This window comes from Anguilla anguilla, chromosome 14 (assembly GCF_013347855.1).
Source record: "Anguilla anguilla isolate fAngAng1 chromosome 14, fAngAng1.pri, whole genome shotgun sequence".
NCBI classification, from domain to species: domain Eukaryota; kingdom Metazoa; phylum Chordata; class Actinopteri; order Anguilliformes; family Anguillidae; genus Anguilla; species Anguilla anguilla.
This window is the reverse complement of record NC_049214.1, coordinates 17778216-17795488: the sequence shown is the minus strand read 5'-3', so window position 1 is coordinate 17795488 and position 17273 is coordinate 17778216. Positions and strand designations below refer to the sequence as shown.

The window sequence follows — 17273 nt, the reverse complement described above, 5'->3', positions numbered from 1 at the left end:
GTTGATATCTGTTATGGTTCTGTTACGGTTATTCCTTTTCTGGTCGCCAGTTGGCGACATTTCACATCTTTGTACTGTGGTTCGTTTGTCTCATTGCTTTCTCCTGTGTTTTATTCAATTATTGTGTTCGTTTATTCAACCATTGTTTGTCTCGTTGTCTTGTTTCATTCTGCACCCGCCTGCTCGTTGTCTGTGATTGTCTCCAAGTGTGACCCAGTGTATTTAAGTCCTGTTTCCCTGTCACTCAGGTCTGTTTCTGTTCACTGTTTTCTGCCCTTGCTATGTGTTCCCAGTGTTTTGAGATTTCTATGCTTATGTTTTGAGAATTTTTGAGTTTTCTTTTGTATTGCCCCTCGTGGCCTTGTTTTTTTCTCTGTTTTTGTTGCTTTTGAAAGTAAGGTCTTTGTTTAAATACCTACCTTTTGAGTCTCCTGTGCTTAACTCTGCGCCTGGGTCCTAACCCGCCAAATCCTGGCAATATCTTACCAAGCTATACAAATGAGCAGATATAAAGATGGCATATTTCGCCTGAATTACAGGCTAAAAAATCCAGCCAGTCACTGAAAGCACAGTGCCATATATTTAACAGCATCTTGACGGGTTCTCCACATAGTTCTCCATAAAATCTCAAAACGAAATGAGATGTCACGGATTGAGTTACGCCAGTCCCCACAATTTCAGGGCCATTGGGGAGGAGTGCACAAACAAACAGGCACACCCAGTGATAAATCAAACAGAATTACTAGATAGAATAAAAACATTATTACATTAACAACTATAAAGCTGCTACTTAACTTGCAAAAATGTGATATTCCGGCAGCTATACATTTGCAGCTAAACCAGAAATAAAGAAAGCAAAATAGGCGAAGAAAGCAAAGCAAAGCAATGTTACAGAACAGCATGAAGACCATGTGCACACTAATTCATTGAAGTTGCATCTCTTACGGTTGCTCTTATCAGTCTGGTCAAGGCACTTTTGCAAGCCATTTACTATGTATGTAGGAAAGGGCATTCCAGTCAGTGATTGGTAAAGATATTGAGTATATGGTCATATGTAATTGTCAATGGTTGTACTGCCACTGTTTAGCTCAATGTTTCCCTGTGGTGATCTGTCTTTTAATATTCTGTACCTTCTATTCTGTATTTTTTCTTGATGTTCTTATTATATGCACTTTATGTATCCAGCCATGATGCCCATATGAGTCATTTGTCTGGAATGGATTTGCCAAATTAACGCAGAATGCATAATTATTTATGATACTGAAGGAGAACCTGATCACTGTTACTGCAACACATGTGAGATACAGTAAGTTCTTCATACGCGCTGAAAAAGACAGTGGAGTCATTGACAACACAATGCCCCAGATTTCACAAAACCACACCAACTGCTTCAGCCTTGAGTAGAACTTTTCTTCATGTTAATTAAGCTGAGGTGGAAGCACAGATGCAAGAAAAATTCTGACATTCTTTTGGAAGATTTCAAAGACTCCCACGCATCAGCATCAGCCTGAATGCTGAGAGAGATAGTGAACACAAAGTTCTGCTGCAGAAAGGACAGAAAGTGAGGTCTGAATTCTGTGCAGCAAACATAGCCCATACAAAATTACCTGAAAGGCTAGAAGAGAAGCCTGGGCAAGCAAAAACAAAATGGATGCAGACAAAAAATAATAATAATAATAATTGCATTGCCCTGAAAAAACCGACAAAATCCATAATTCTTGTGTTAAATAAGGTCATGTGTTAAATAAGGAATGCCATCTGGCAAACAAAGATGTGTCAGATAGGGAAATTGAAATATTTCAAATGGTCATAATAATTGCAAAATTAGACCTGCAATTTTCAACTGCAACAGCTTACTGCAAATGTATTGCCTATTTTGGAGGTAAAATGACTTCCATAATGCATTAGTCTACTGCACTTATTTTTATACCTGGTTATGTGGTATGCTGCAGTACCCCCAATTTGGTATTTATCATTTCAATAGCGTATTGTGAGTCACTCCATTTTGAGTACTGTGAGGTGGGACCTTTTGTCTTTTGGGGATGTTTTATCCTTGTAGCCAAGTCTCCCATTGTGAGATGATGTAACGCTGAAAACAGACCTGTGATATCTATGCCAGAATAATTTCACTAAAAGCGCAATGAAGCAGATCTGCAGTATCATTGTGTTGTATCTATTGGATGGATTCAGAGGTCCAGAGCTGTTTCTAATTGAAGATAAACTGGGATGGATTATGCTTTCATGATTTGTGTTGTTCGATTGAAGTCCATCACTTTTTGGTACATCTGTCCATGTATGTAATTGATCCTTCTGGTGCATCTGTCTGTTTAGCAGGAGTGGATCTACAGGGTGGCAGGGCGTGGCCACCACAATTGCTGCCCCACCTTCCCAGCTTCCCTTAAATATAATGTAAAATTTAATTCAGAACTATGTGACTGTCCTGCCTAAACTCATAAAATAGGAAAGAAAATATGTGAAAAATTAATAGGAAAAAATTTAGATAACTGCACAAGTCCTCTGTGTGCAGGTTGCACCGGTGTTCTGACATTTTAAGAACACCCTGGCTCTATTGTATTATTATTTGTCACCTATTATTAATTTTTATATATTAAATCAATGAGACAAAACGAGCACTTCAGTCATTTTTCACCGTATGACACAATCAAATTAACATTGTATTGTTTCAAAATAGGCTGCTCATCTTTACTGTATCTCTTCATCATCATGGCAATGCAGTATGCAAACTAAGTAAATACAACATTTAGCTAGATAACTCATTATTCTTGTACCGCTACAATGTATGGCACGTATTGTTACCTAATGTTGAATTTAATCTTTGTGCAAAGTTGTCAAGTTTAATTTATTTTCAAACAAAGTTCATAGTAGAGATAATAAACTATGCAATGCTATAAATGTCCTAAGGGCATAATTTAATGAGGGAAAAGGGGATAAAACCCCCTCAAACAGTCAGAACTACACACTTTTTCAGCATTGCAAATATATTTAATCATCTCAAAGTGATCTATACCAAGTATTTCATGTACCATATTATTCTATATAATTCTGATAACCTGAAGGGCAACACAATGACATATTCAATGTGAATTTCCGAGGGATTCTGGGATGTGGTCATTTCCAAACAAGTTTGAAACGTCAGACTTGTTTTTACTGGACTGTGGAAAGTACATCACACCCTCTGCTATAATTGTATATGTGTTATCTGAATACAGTCCAAGACCATAATTTAGCGCGCGCGTGTAAACAGCTTCCTATGAGCGGCATGTACAAGTTTCTAATTTATTTATTCCTGTTGAAGCCAGGACTCACAGATGGAAATCCAGGCACTCACTATGACACATTGCCAACAAGTTCTGGAAAATTAATACAGTGAGACTCAGCCATTTTCTTTTCTCCCAGCAGTCACTGAATGAAATTAATGGGTTTTTCCGACCTGTTATTACTGTGGTTATTATGAACTGTGATGGCGTCTAGCTTTTCTCATCCGAACGAATCCCACAATTAATTAAGAAGAATTGTCTCCCCTAGCTGGGTATAACACTGTTGTTTTTACAACCCTGGCCTTACCTCAAAAGGTTCTTGAGGAATTAATGTTGTTGCATAAATTCACCAGACATTGCTGGACTGTAAACTTGGTACCTGAAATCCTAGGCAACCTGTTTACAGCCTGAAAAGACAGAATCATGTGCTCAGTTCCAGGACACATAACTTTCTTTTTCTTCAGTTATTAAAAAACATAATAATTGCCTGAGAAAATGTATTTACTATTTATTGTTTGAACTATTGCACATGTACCTTTTTCATAAATGAAACATTGTGAGGACGTGAGGCATTCCCAACTAATGCCAAGGCCAAAAGGTTATATCTCGAAGCATCTGATTTAGCTACATGCCGGTGAAGATTACTATGGATTTCTTTGCCTGTTAAGTACCAGTTTTTCCAGGACATGTACCCTGAAATATATGTATTCTGTAAAATGTTTTGTTCCAATCACCTGGATTTGCTATTGGCTGAAGAACTGTGGTAATTCAATACAATTCGTAGGAACAAAAATTACCAAGCCTGCAAAATTTTGCTCTTAAATTATGATGAACAAACAAGTGAATCATGCATATTGTCACCATCAGTTAACAGGACTGTTAATGTATAATGAAAAAGACTAATTATAATAGTTAATAAAATCTCAAAAAACAACACAATTTCTCAAGAAGTTATATCAAATTTAATTTCACTTGATTAAAAAACATCTTTTTTCACATGATGTAAATAGATGCATTTTAAAAATGATGGATAAATCACATTGCCTGATTGATTGTCACTGTATGCTCAATATTGAGGATTGAGTGCTTGGACAGCACAAGATTTGAGTCAATACAATTTTGCACATTACTCTGAAGCGATAAAATTGATCAAGAATAAGTCATCAGGCATTAACCCTATTGCTGGCCCCTGCTCTGACCCTAACCTTAACCACATGAAATAGCTGAGTTCAAGAAACGCTTCTCTGTGCATGGTTGCTATAAATGGACATGAATTCCAACACCTACCCAATCCTGGTTCATGCACAGTAGTTTGCTAATGTATTATGTACAGTATTTCCCCGGTATGGACCAGCACCAAATTCATTTTATGTTGGTTTATGTTAAAATACATTGGAGAGGATGATCATGTGACCATGCAATCGGCTAAGAGGCCGTCTCATAACACCCCACTCCACACACACACACACACACACACACACACACACACACACACACATTCTTAACACAAAACATCACATGTCAGTGGATCAACCAATGACACCCTTCTTATATTATATAGACCTTCTCTCTTCTCTCCCAGCTGCCACAAACCCTCACTGTCAAATGAAAACATAATCACAGGAAGATTTGGCAAAAGGCCCTTACAAAATGTCCCTTCCCTCTGTAGTCCAGCCGCAGCTACAGCACCCAAGCCTATTTTAGACAGAGGAGCGAGGGGGAGAGCCCAAGCCGAAGCCCTAACTAAAGGGGGGCATGGGGATTGCTAAAATCAATCATGGGAAGTTTGTGAACCTGACAGATACAGTAACTCCCCTTGGGAGAAATAGATTAAGGGATGGCATGTAGAGCTGACACTCCTGACGTGGAATCTGGCACTTAGTGTAAGCACGGGGGGTACCTTTCAATGGCTGTCCTATTGATGGGGGGAAAAACATCCATCAGTGTCTCGGTATGGAACATCACAGAGCGTTTCTTTCTAACTGTCGTCTCTTGTGTCAGATCTTTGCCCTGGTAAAAACGAATGTTCCCTGCTCTTCAGCATCTCTGATAACAATATGTGTCAGTGTATGATGCTGATGTAGCCAGTGGATTTAATATGTGCCCCTGTGGACTACTGCTTCCTGTTTGACACTTGGCACCTTGCAGTTGCTCTGTTACATGTATTTGCTCTAAAAAAAAAGGCTCAAATTGAACACTATCGAGGATCTAAAATGATTTGACCAGGCTGTGATTTTACCTGATGTTTCCAGTAACTAGCAGCTAAACTGCATGCTCTGACAATAGAGCATGCTGGAATGATCATCCCAAAAAGCCTGGTTTTCTCAATGCCACACAGAGTACCACCATTACTGCTGTTACTCTAGAGAATTAAACTCTTCTCCAGACAATCTTGCCAGATTTCATTCTAGTCTGTTGTTTGGCATGTCTAGCTAAAAAAAAAAAAACTTGTTTTCAGTACAGTCACGTGTGCCACAGACTGAAATCCTGACTGTATCTGTCTGGTCTGTGGCCATAGAGCAGATAAAAATTGGCAATAGACTTATCCAGGGAAAGAGGCAGACTGGCAGACTGCAGAGTGAAAAGTGGAGGAAGTAGCTCCCTAAATTGGCTACATTTTAGGGTCTGGGCTATCTTGATACTGCACATACTGCTGGAATAATGTTGTGTATTCCAAATCGAGCAATAAAGCAAAATATTGGGAGTTTAAACGATGTGCATGGGTTTTAATTTGTGGTGGCTGGTTGTATAGATGTGAACAGTGTGAGAACTGACTTGAATTATAAGCTGGCCACTGCTGCTGTGTCCTAAGGCAAGACACTTGATAGTTTTCAATCAAGAATTTGAGATAATGAATAAGTCTAAATGAATAGTTTGCCAAGTCATCTGGATCCATGGGGTCTATAAAGAAAATACATGATTGTATGCAGTCCTATAATAATAAAGTGTAGCACAGCTTACCCTTATAGTATGAATGCAATGTGTAAAACAAAATTAAAATGCATTTCACTGAGCCAAGCGCAGTAGAATTTCTTCTATTTATTCTTAGACTTCTATTTATTGGAGTCTTTAGTGATAAGAGATTATTTCCTGATCGCTGTTGTCATTGTTCAGCTGAAGGCTGGATAAAATCATTATTATGACTAAAATGATGTACTGCCTTAAATTCTCCCAGGCCTTCCATGGGGGCCTCTGGCTCCAGTCATTGAGCTTCCCAAGGACAAAAAGTTAGAAAACATTGCATGTATGTGTGTGTGTGTGTGTGTGTGCGTGTGTGTGTGTGCGTGTGCATGTGCGCGCGTGTGTGTGTGTGTGTGCATGTTTTTCTGTCTCTCGTATACATTCCCAGGAGTTCATCCCCTTGCCATACCAGGGAGGAACCATGTCTGACGCCATGTTTCCTTGGACTCTCAGAACGTACGTTAGATAAAGACTGAATACAGACTCCTGATTTAGATCATGTTTATGTAGATCTAGAGATTGTTCAAGGTTAGAGGTTGCTGTGTGCTTATTCAGTATTCATTAAGATTAGACATAGCTAGGGCCACTAGTTTGTCTCCACAACATGACCTGCAGGGTTATTCTCCAGAGATCCCCATGGGCATTCCAACAGCATAGTCCAGTGACTGCACAATTGTACAACTGAGTTTCTAACTGAGATGTTTATTTAAACAATTAGTTGATCTAATATGGGGAGAGTCGAGAAGGAAAGTGAACATGGATGGAAGTTTAAATGCATAAAAAGAATGTCTTTGAGCTCGAGGCCCTCACTCCTGGCCTTGGAGAGCCGCAGGGTCTGCTGACTTTGCTGTTACTCAGAACGTGAGTAGCGCAGCAATCGATCAGTTAAAACAGCTGATTACACAGTTCAGTCACGTCACATATTTTTTGGGGTCTGAATCGATTGCTGATCTTAAGAGATTTTTTATTTTTTATTTTTTATTTTTTAAATCCAGCAGACTTTGTGGCTCTCCAGGGCCAGGATTGAGTATGACTGCAGTAAAAAGAAAAATGGATCCATTGTGAGTAATCTAACTGAATTTAACATGTGAGTGTTGCTTTCAAACAATGCCGTCAATCATCATCCGTGCTTAATTAGTGGTAATTACTTTATCAACTTAAATTGCTGAGGTGGTGCGAATGGGATAATTGTTTGAGAAGGGGCTTCACAAAGAGACTATTGCAACCTCTTGCTGAAGGAGGATGCAAGAAAATGAAGGGAGACAAAATGGTGGCTGTAGACATAACCAATCATTTACTTTGTAAAATTTCACTACATGTGTATGTATTAACCATGTGCCATTCAGATTTAGAATTAGGCATGTTATTAATAAAAACAAATCATGTATCTGGCCTTTTAATTTTAGGGAGAGGGGACTGTACCCACTTCTCAGTTTGGGCTTACTGACTATTCTTTGTGTAAGTGCTGGACTCTTTCACTCTTAGTTTTATATGAACATACAGTTTAATATGAATTGTTTTGATTCATTACAAGGAGAGTTACAAGGAGAGAATTAACTCTGCCCAACACCACTCAATTTATTAGATTTTTTTAAGATACCCAATAGAGCCTGTGACATGGACAACTCTATGTTCACTCTGGTTCAAAAGTGTAAACAAGTCCTGATCTATCAAACTTCAGCTCTATGTTTAATAATAACATTCTAAATACTTTTCACACAACTAAGCTGTCACCCGAACATAAATATCTATTATAGCAACACCACATGACGCATGAATTGCGTATCAATTCCATGCGCAGTGTAGTGTGTACAGTGATTTATTGACATACATACCTACTTGGTTGAAATATAGACTGCCATTACTTGACCCCTTTCATGCCAATCTGTATCAACAATAAAACCATAATGCACACATGGTCCACACACAAGTTTCACTGAAATTATCCATTTCTCCCCAAGAGCAGCATGAAGAGAGCTATATAATATCTATATCAATGTGGCACGTAGCAGTGGTTTGAGAGAACAATCTGACTGAAAAGCAGCATTTGTGAGTGGTTTAGAGTCAATGGGACTAAATGTGCTGCCCTGTCATGAAGTCCATACCACAGGAAACACAACACTGGTGTCTGTGGGAAGAGGATCCCACGCATCATAAAACCCTTTGGTCCACATTCTACCCTATAAATGCCAAGGGACAGAACAGAGATCAGACGGGATCAGAACTGAAACATCCCCGGGCCAACCCTAGAGACATTTATTTCACAGTACTGTATGTGCCCGTGATTAGGGCCTCACGTTTTTTCTTGAACAAGTTGACCTGGGAAGCATTTAACCCGCATTTCAGTCCTTATCCTCAAGGTGTCACTGTAGGCAGTCTAATTGCAGTTCTACTGCAATCAGTGGAATCAAAGAATCATGCAATTTCATTACTAAAGCTGGTGAAAGATTCTAAACCAGGGGTATCCAATCTTATCTGAACCAGGCTAGTGTGGATGCCTGTTTCTGTTCTTAGTACTAAGACACAAATTAGTTTACAGTATTTCAAAACAATGTACGTTGTTTTACTGCACTGGCTCAGCACCGGCCATAATTTTGTGCCGCTGTTGACTGTAGTAACAGGAGAGAACCAGGCATTTCTTAGTTCCTGCTGAAAACAGAAGACATGTGCACACTCATTCACATTATGTTAAACGAGCCAACTATACTATGCTAAACATTAACAAGTATTAGCATCTTGGCAACAATTTTAAGGTGCCTGGCTAGTTAGCTGTCAGTCAGTCAAAAGGGCCAAGTTGAAAATTAATTGCGAGTCACTCTTTCCCCACTTTTTTTGAAACCAAATGTACCATGGCCATTAAGGTTATATTTTATTTAGAATTTCATTCCTGTAATATATTACTTGGCAGCTGCTGCAGAAATCTCATGCTTAGCTCAATTTGTAGAGCATGCACTGCTGTAATCCATGTTTTGCAAAAACTATAGCGATTTAGCAAGACTTCATCTTATCTGGGCCAACCATAAAAGTGAATGGGACTTTCAGTTAGATTGCAGGGCTGTTAAATCTTCATCCTTGATTAAGGTATTGAAATGTTGTTATTGCTAAGGAAGGTGCTTCAGAATGTCCGGTATCGGCCTCTTGGTGTTGGATGATGGGACTACAGGTTAAAAATGCAATCAGGAAAAATTTGTGGCCCTAGCCTCGATTGAACTGGTGGATTCTGTGTTGGGTCCATCATGCTGTTTGCTAATATGACTAATATTTTTGTGTAAACTCCAAACCTGATTGGAAACTACGAGGCTTTCAGCATTCACTTACAACCGAGGATGCCCAAGTTACAACCCAAGGCAACTTATTTAGAGATCAGAATGTAACTGACATGCATAGACATCGTGCATAGACATCTACACAATTATTGCTATAGATTACCTTTAACCTAAAGACTACAGCCTGTATTCAACCAACATTAGTCTGCAACTTAAACATTAATGTAAGAATTTTTGTTTGCTGAGAGAAATCTAACACGTTTCTATGTGTAAATCGATAGTACATTATACACAGAGATTGAGTTCATAACAAGAGGGTAGCCTGGAACAGGATGACTCACTCATCTGTGAGCATGCCTGTTCCTGAAAGGATGTGTCCTGCATTTGCGCAGGTCTGATTGCTTCTGCAGATGAGCCATTAAGTGCCGACCTCTCCATCTGTAAAACCATGTGACAATGGTGTGGGCATATACAATAAATGGTCTCCATTATCACAGTGATAAATAGTGTGGTGCAGCCCCCTATTCCCTCCCTCCCACCCAGATTATCTCATAACTGCACCAAAGTCTGAATGAGGGAGCAAAGACAGTATGTGCTGACATATGGCAGCTTGGTGTTGAGATTAATTCAACCATGGGAAAAAGACAAAAGCGTGTGCTCTGGCCTTGACTGCTCACATTCTGCATGCCCCATTTGTAATGCCTTCGAATACCAGGCAGTCAGACATGGCACTGACAATAAGCACTGCTGACATCCCCGTACTTATATACTTGACAGGTGCTACACCTGCAGCCACCGGTCACTCAAATTTATCAGCACAGGACCCACAACAACTCGGTTTCAGTATAAGGAGCACAGTATCTAATAATCAGTCCAACAGACAACAGTCAAAGCAAGAACTGACCTGACACAACAGATAATAATAACTGATCCCTCTCTGACAGTCTGACAGCTACAACATACAACTACTTACTACTGACGCCACAGTCTTACAGTCACAATACATGATTACCAACTATATAGCTGAACAAACCCCTTTTGTTAGTCACAGCACTGACTGTTATTACTCACAAGTAACTGCCTATGCAGTTCTTTTTAGTTACTTGCTCTTTAAATGAGAAGAACAAAAGAAAACTGAGGAATAATGGCTCAGTGCTACATTTCATTAGCGTTTGCTTTTACACAGCTGCTGGAAGATCAGTCCATGCACGATGCTGGAATAATGTTGGAAGCCTTTTGGATTCAGTTCACTAAAGTGGTAAGTACTAATGCTGTTCAAATTACGTGAGGTGCATATTTCCAATGATCCTCATGCAGTTTATACAATGTAATGTTGAAGGAACATTCATCAGCATGGCATTTTGCTTTGTGTTTATTTTTTGTGCAGTGTTCATCAGTAATCTCAGAAACCTTGTCTGCACTGCAAAAAAAATGAAACAGGCATATCTCTGGATATTTTCCTTGGAGAGTGATTGCTTTTATTTACCCAATAAATCTTTATATTTATACGTTCCAATAGCCTAGAAGTTTTTCTTTGTGTTTTTATTTTTATACAATGGCTGAACCTGGGACTGAGTCTAACATTATTTTATTAACCCTTATGCAGGCCATCAATATATTAATAGGCTGGCTACTTTCATTGTCTTAAGCTATCTGAACCGAGTACAAGAGATACCATTACCAGCCCGGTATCTGGTGACCAGGGAACTTAGATCAGCCGCACCAGTAACACAATCATTGTTCCACACAGCACTGGCAGCTTCAGACTGGCTTATTCCCCAACTATACTGCATGTAAGCCGCTTTTGGAAAAGGCTAACATTGTTTGAGACACCATGCAGGTAAGTGCCTGATACCACTAATGTATTTCTCTTTTCACTGGCATAGTGTCACAACCATGGTGTCTAAATGAGAAGCTTCTGCATGTTGCTTATTGGTTGGCCTCTGTACACCACAACAAAAATGTCTTAGCATCCAAAGTGTAAGGAATATAGCTGACAAAATATATGATATACATCAAAATACAGTATACTATGTCTACAGTATCTATGACAAAGTAATTATTACCTCATACATATATGTATGAAATGTTTTAAAATGTTCCATGAGGGCCCTATTAATAACCTCTTCACTGTCGATCTTTCCAGCTGTCGTTCTGCAAGCTGCGCACCCACCAGTGGTGTTTCTTGCTCTTCAACGTGCTCCTGTTCCATGCGCTGCTCTTCGGGGCAGACTTTGTGGAGGAGTACCTTCTCCAGCCCTTCCCAGGCACCTACACAGACGTGAAAGTGCTGGAGGTCAGGGAGAGGGCGCGGAAGCTGGACATGACCGCAGCAAGGGGCAACATCTCCCAGCAGTACACCATCAGCAACCCTCAGGCCTGCTCTGGTCAGGATCTATTCCTGCTAGTGCTCATCTTCAGTTCCCCTGACAATGCCCATCGCCGGGAGACCATCCGCAGGACCTGGGCCAATCGCACACACATCCAGAAATGTCTGATCCGGACATTGTTTATACTGGGATCACCCACATCCCTTAGCACGCAAGCCACCGTCCTGAAGGAGGTTGAACTCTACAGTGACATCATCCAGGGGCATCTCATCGACTCACCTAGTAACCTGACTCCTAAAACCCTGCTAGCCATGCAGTGGGTGGTGACGTTCTGCCCCTTCGCACGGTTTATCTTGCACGCCAATGAGACGGCATTTGTGAACTTAATGGCCTTGGGGGACTACCTGCTCACACTTCGACGGCACCCAGAGGATTTGTACATTGGCCGTGTGGTGCACCAGGAGATGCCTGACAGAGACCCCAACAGCGCTCACTTCCTGTCCCCCGGTCTGTATCGTGACAAGTACTTCCCTGACTACTGCTCGGGCTCCGCCTTTGTCATCTCCCAAGATGTGGCCCGGAAGGTAATTGTGGCTTCAGCAGAGGTGCATTACCCTGTGCCCTACGATGTGTTTGTGGGGATATGTGCCCGCAAGGCTGGCGTTGTGCCAACCCACAGTGCCCGCTTCTCAGGAGAGAGGCACATCCGCTACAACGCCTGCTGCTACCAGTTCATCTTTAGCTCAGCCAGCGTGGGGGATGAGCAGCTGGACTCCATCTGGCAGGATCTGGGGGAGGAAAGGAGATGCTCCCTGCTGGAGACCTACTATAGCCTGGTGGCCTGCAAGGCACTCACCTACCTAGACAAGTTTTCATTCTTCAACACTGGGAGCATTAGGGAAGCTGATTCCCATGGCTAAGGTACAGCTGATGTACTGTATGAATATGGTTCAATGGACTTTTGGAAATAAACCTCAGAGGGAGCCTGTTGTGTTTAATTGTAGTAATTTAATATATCTGAGCTAATAAAAAAATGAAAAGGAACTGAACTGATTATCTGAAAAAAATAGTACCAAAAACAGGAGAAATGATCATTGTAATGGTTTTAGAAATATTAAGATATTGTAGAACATTCTAGAATTAGTAACTGATGAGACATCCAAATATGTAATGTTCTTCCATTAAAGTGTAATCGATCATAATTAACACTGGATCAAAGACAAATTCTGAAGTATTTAAGCACTAGTCCACATGTTTTACAAATGGTTCCACATGGATAGAGATAATCAGAAAACACTGAATCAATACTGCCTGCTGGTAACTAATCTCTCTGGGGTTTCTCTAGAGGGGTTGTGAGTGTACTTTTCTGATTCTGGGAATGGCTTTGGCAGAGTACAAGACAGAAGCACTAAACCTTTGTACACCATGATGGTATTCCTGCCAGTTTGGAAGAATAGAATGAATACAGTAGAGTGCCATGATTTTCAGCTCCTGACAGCAGGAACAGATTGCCTGCACTGCAGAGACAAGGGCGAAAGTGTCCAAGAAGAAGGACAGAAACATCAGTAAATTAAAGCAGAACCTTTGTTTGGGGATTTCTGCAGTACAGGGGAATGATTATCGCCCTCTACTGGTGTCCAAAAAGCCAAAGCTGAAAATGTCAGAACAGGAGCACAGGAAGGAGCTCAACATGTCAGTAATGAAAGTCTGGCAGGAATAATAAACAATAGTACACAAAAAGTTAAAGGTAGCTCAAATATGTTTTGTATAACCTAGAGTCAGCTTCTTCACCCAGAGTTGAAGGGAAGCCACATTCTAGTAATAAAATTTATGCAGTGCCTTTCAAAGTTCTCCAAGCAATTTAGAGAGAAAAAAGGGGTACTCAACTGAACCATGATGCGTAACAGCTATTATGTACAGGAACTTGAACACATTAGGTGAATCAGAAGCAATTAAAGAGGAGGTTTTTGGGGAGTAAGACAGAGCAACTGACAGGGCTTTTTTCTTGGAATTCAGCCAGTATAACAGGTAGCACGTCCCCCTACGCATTGTAGAGGGATCTTCACAATGACTCACCATCTCAGCTTAATACCCCATCTGAGCGACAACATATCCTACAGTGCAGTAAAAGGAGAGATCATGTCATTCACTGGTGGGAAGAGTGACAGTTGCCTTCTCATTCCAGTCATTTCAGAACTAACATTATGCATCAGTAAGAAGATGCAGATAGGAAATATATGAAGTCTGTGACAAAGAGAGTGAGCCCTTCTGTCTGCCTGTGGGAGCAGTGACATGGCAGGCAGTCTTTCAGGGAGTGTTGCTCCAGCCCAGCAGACATTTGAATGGAGTGGAGGGATCACAGAGGAAACCATTAGCTGTAAATAAGATGGAGCATGCGGAGGCCAAACCAAGCAGATGGGTGCTTCATCTGCGTCATTACCAGAAAATGCAGCAAACGGAAGCTGTCTCTGGGGGCCTTGGGGGGGAGGGGGGGTTTGGGTGTGCCACGGTTCAGTAAAAGGCAGGTGAAACAGAGGTTTGAGACACCTGGTTTGAGGCTGGTCAGAATATTACAGAGCCTGGCAAAGACATAGTTAAAGCATATACAAGATGGTTTTCCAGGTCTCTCTTTCTGAGTTTATAACAACTAGAAATCATGACCTCAATTAATAATAACAAAAAATAAATTAAAAAAACACATGAAATGGTTCGAGTGCCTTGTGGAGTATTTGCGAGAGAGATCCAGGTTCAGCTTTGTTTTGAGAACGAAAGAAAAAACACAACCCCCTGGCCATCAAACAACCCATTTAAGCTACAGCATTTATACTCGCATATTATCCTTGCATCAGTACCATAGTGCTATTTTTCAAGATCATATTTATGTGTAAATGATTATTTGTCTGAGAAATAGATGCACCATATTTCCTCAAAAATATCCGTTTTCATTGTGGACCGCACTGTTTCTACTGTTGTCTAAAATTTAAAGAATGAATCACACTGCACATAAACAGAAACAGAAATAAATTAAATAATAGGTTGAAACAATAACTATATATACTACAAATCAATTTAAAGAGAGTAACACATGAGGTGAGCATGAAGACTGAATAATAGACATAAGGGGACTGTATGTACTGTAAAATGAAGGCTATGAATTAGTTTTAGTGGTGCTGGTAACAAAAACTGGATTATAAGTCGCTTTTCCACCGCATGGTACCGGCTCAACTCGACTCGACACTACTCAACCTTTTTGGTTTTCCATCGGGCAAAAGTTGTGGATAGTACCTGGTACCTGGTACATTTTTTGGTATCACCTCCGTCGAGGTTCCAAGCGAGCTGCGGCTATACCAGAAGGTGACGTGAAAACACTGCAGACCACTGATTGGTCAGAGAGAATCGTCACTAGAATCATCACTGCGTCATTGCGTCACTGCGTCATCTCTCGTCGTCTGAGCTCTGATGTAGGATTTCCCAAACTCTCCTGTTTCTTCAGCAGTCTTTTGTCTTGCTGCCTTCAGCCTCTTCTGAAACAAAATTTGTCTCCCTGCTGTGACAAACAGCCACATACCGAGAATCAAAAAGACCATCCCTTCGATATCCTCCATTGTTCCTGTGTGTCGCGTTGAAGTGACGTCACGGCAGTTTCATGCGACGTACTATCTGCAGTGGAAAATGAAGTGCCTGGTACCAAAAGCGAATAGAGTCGAGTAGAGTCGAGTCGAGCCGGTACCATGCGGTGGAACTACCTTAAGTGGCTTAAGATGCCTGGAACTACCTTGCTGGCCTCTTGTGGTAGAATCTTGTTACTGCAAGAGTCACACACTGAATTCCAAGTAATGGTACCCACACCCCCAGCTCCTGAACTTCACTCCTGGGAGGGAGTGTTGTTGCTGACAATAGGCATCCCTTTATGGCCAGTCTACCGTTTTTCAAATGGATACTTTCAGCAGGATAATGCACCATGTCACAAAGTGCACATCATCTCAAGTTGGTTCCACAAAAATGACCATGACTTCAATTTACTCCAATGGCCAGCACAGTCCCAGGATTTCAATCCAATAGAGCACTTATGAGATGAGGTGGAACGGGAGGATCCAGCTTGAATGTGTGGCTGAAAATCTGCAGGAACTGTGTGATCCTATTGAGTCAGAATGGACCAAAAGTGGTTGTTTCAGAACTCGGTACTGAATTGAGTGTGCTCAGTAAAGATTAACACAAGGATTTAAACACCGTACCTACTTAAGGAGTCAAATTGAAACCAGTCAAATAACCAGAATATGCTTAAAATGTTTCGAAGAAACATTTTCTAATTATTAGCTGCATGTCACTAACAAATAAGTTAAATAAAAAATATGGATATAGTAACTGTGTCTGGTTTGCACTTTTGTCCTAAAATAAGCAATTCGCACATGCAGCCATTGACAGCCAAATAGTTATTTTGAAAAGGTTAGCAAATGTACTGAATGAAAACAGTAGCACATAGCACATTTCCATTCTTTTCTCCAAAGCTTTGTAAATGTTTCAATAACTTTGAATCACATTTCATTACCTGGATATTTGCTCTTGTGTCACTATAAATAATTTAATGGATAGAAAGCTGTGCAGTGCCTGCTGGGAAATTTTAGACCTCTGAGGTGCTGGCCCTATCCTTTTTTTTTTACAGTTCATGAAAGCATGCTGCATGTCTATCTATATACAACAGCCTTGAAGTCCCACTGAAAAACCTTTAGCTGCACAATTTCCTCAAGAAGAAAAGACGGGAATAACAAGAAAGGCACCTTCCCCGCTTCCTATTACAGCTGTCCAAGTACACAGTTGAAGGTTAACAGTAGCATCCCACCAGAAATAGAAATATTTTGGTATATGGATGTTGTTCCATATTTCTCCCACTGTTCTTCTAAACACATTGCTGAACACCACAGGCTGAAATTACCCAGCAGTTCTTTTCTGTGGTCTGTGCATGCAGCTACTCACAATAACCATGCCAACCTCACTGAAAGTGACAGTGACTCAGTAAAAGCATGAATGCAGAGGGACGGGGGGCAGACAAGTCCTGGAACATCAGTAACACAACAGAAAATAAAACATGAACAGATGGGATCCTCAGTCTTTCAGAAATTGCACATAGAATTAACAATCTGGCAAATACGTGACAGAGATATCCATCTGAAGTAGGAGGTAATGATCCAAATTGGCAAGACAATTGTAATAACGATGCTCATAATTTACAGTATTTTGCAGTGGAATTCTGAAGTCACGCTTGAATAAAACGAATGGATGAAATGAATCTACTGCAATATGCTTAAAAACTCTGTGGTGCTGAACAATTCATAGCTACACAGTGACTCGGCAAAAGCACTGCTTTCATGCATTATGCAGAAACAAACTAATCTGTCCTGAGAGACCCTTACAGCTTTCCTCCTCCCTGTCGTTTTGAG

At 40.6% G+C, this 17273-nt stretch overlaps 1 protein-coding gene across 1 annotated transcript; it reads left to right on the top strand.

Annotated features, from left to right (window-relative positions):
- Positions 1 to 11339: 11339 nt before the first annotated feature.
- LOC118213007 (putative UDP-GlcNAc:betaGal beta-1,3-N-acetylglucosaminyltransferase LOC100288842) lies at positions 11340 to 12755 on the top strand. Its single transcript, XM_035391594.1, has 2 exons — positions 11340 to 11345; positions 11652 to 12755. The coding sequence occupies exons 1-2, from the start codon at positions 11340 to 11342 to the stop codon at positions 12753 to 12755; spliced, it is 1110 nt and encodes a 369-aa protein (XP_035247485.1).
- Positions 12756 to 17273: the final 4518 nt, after the last annotated feature.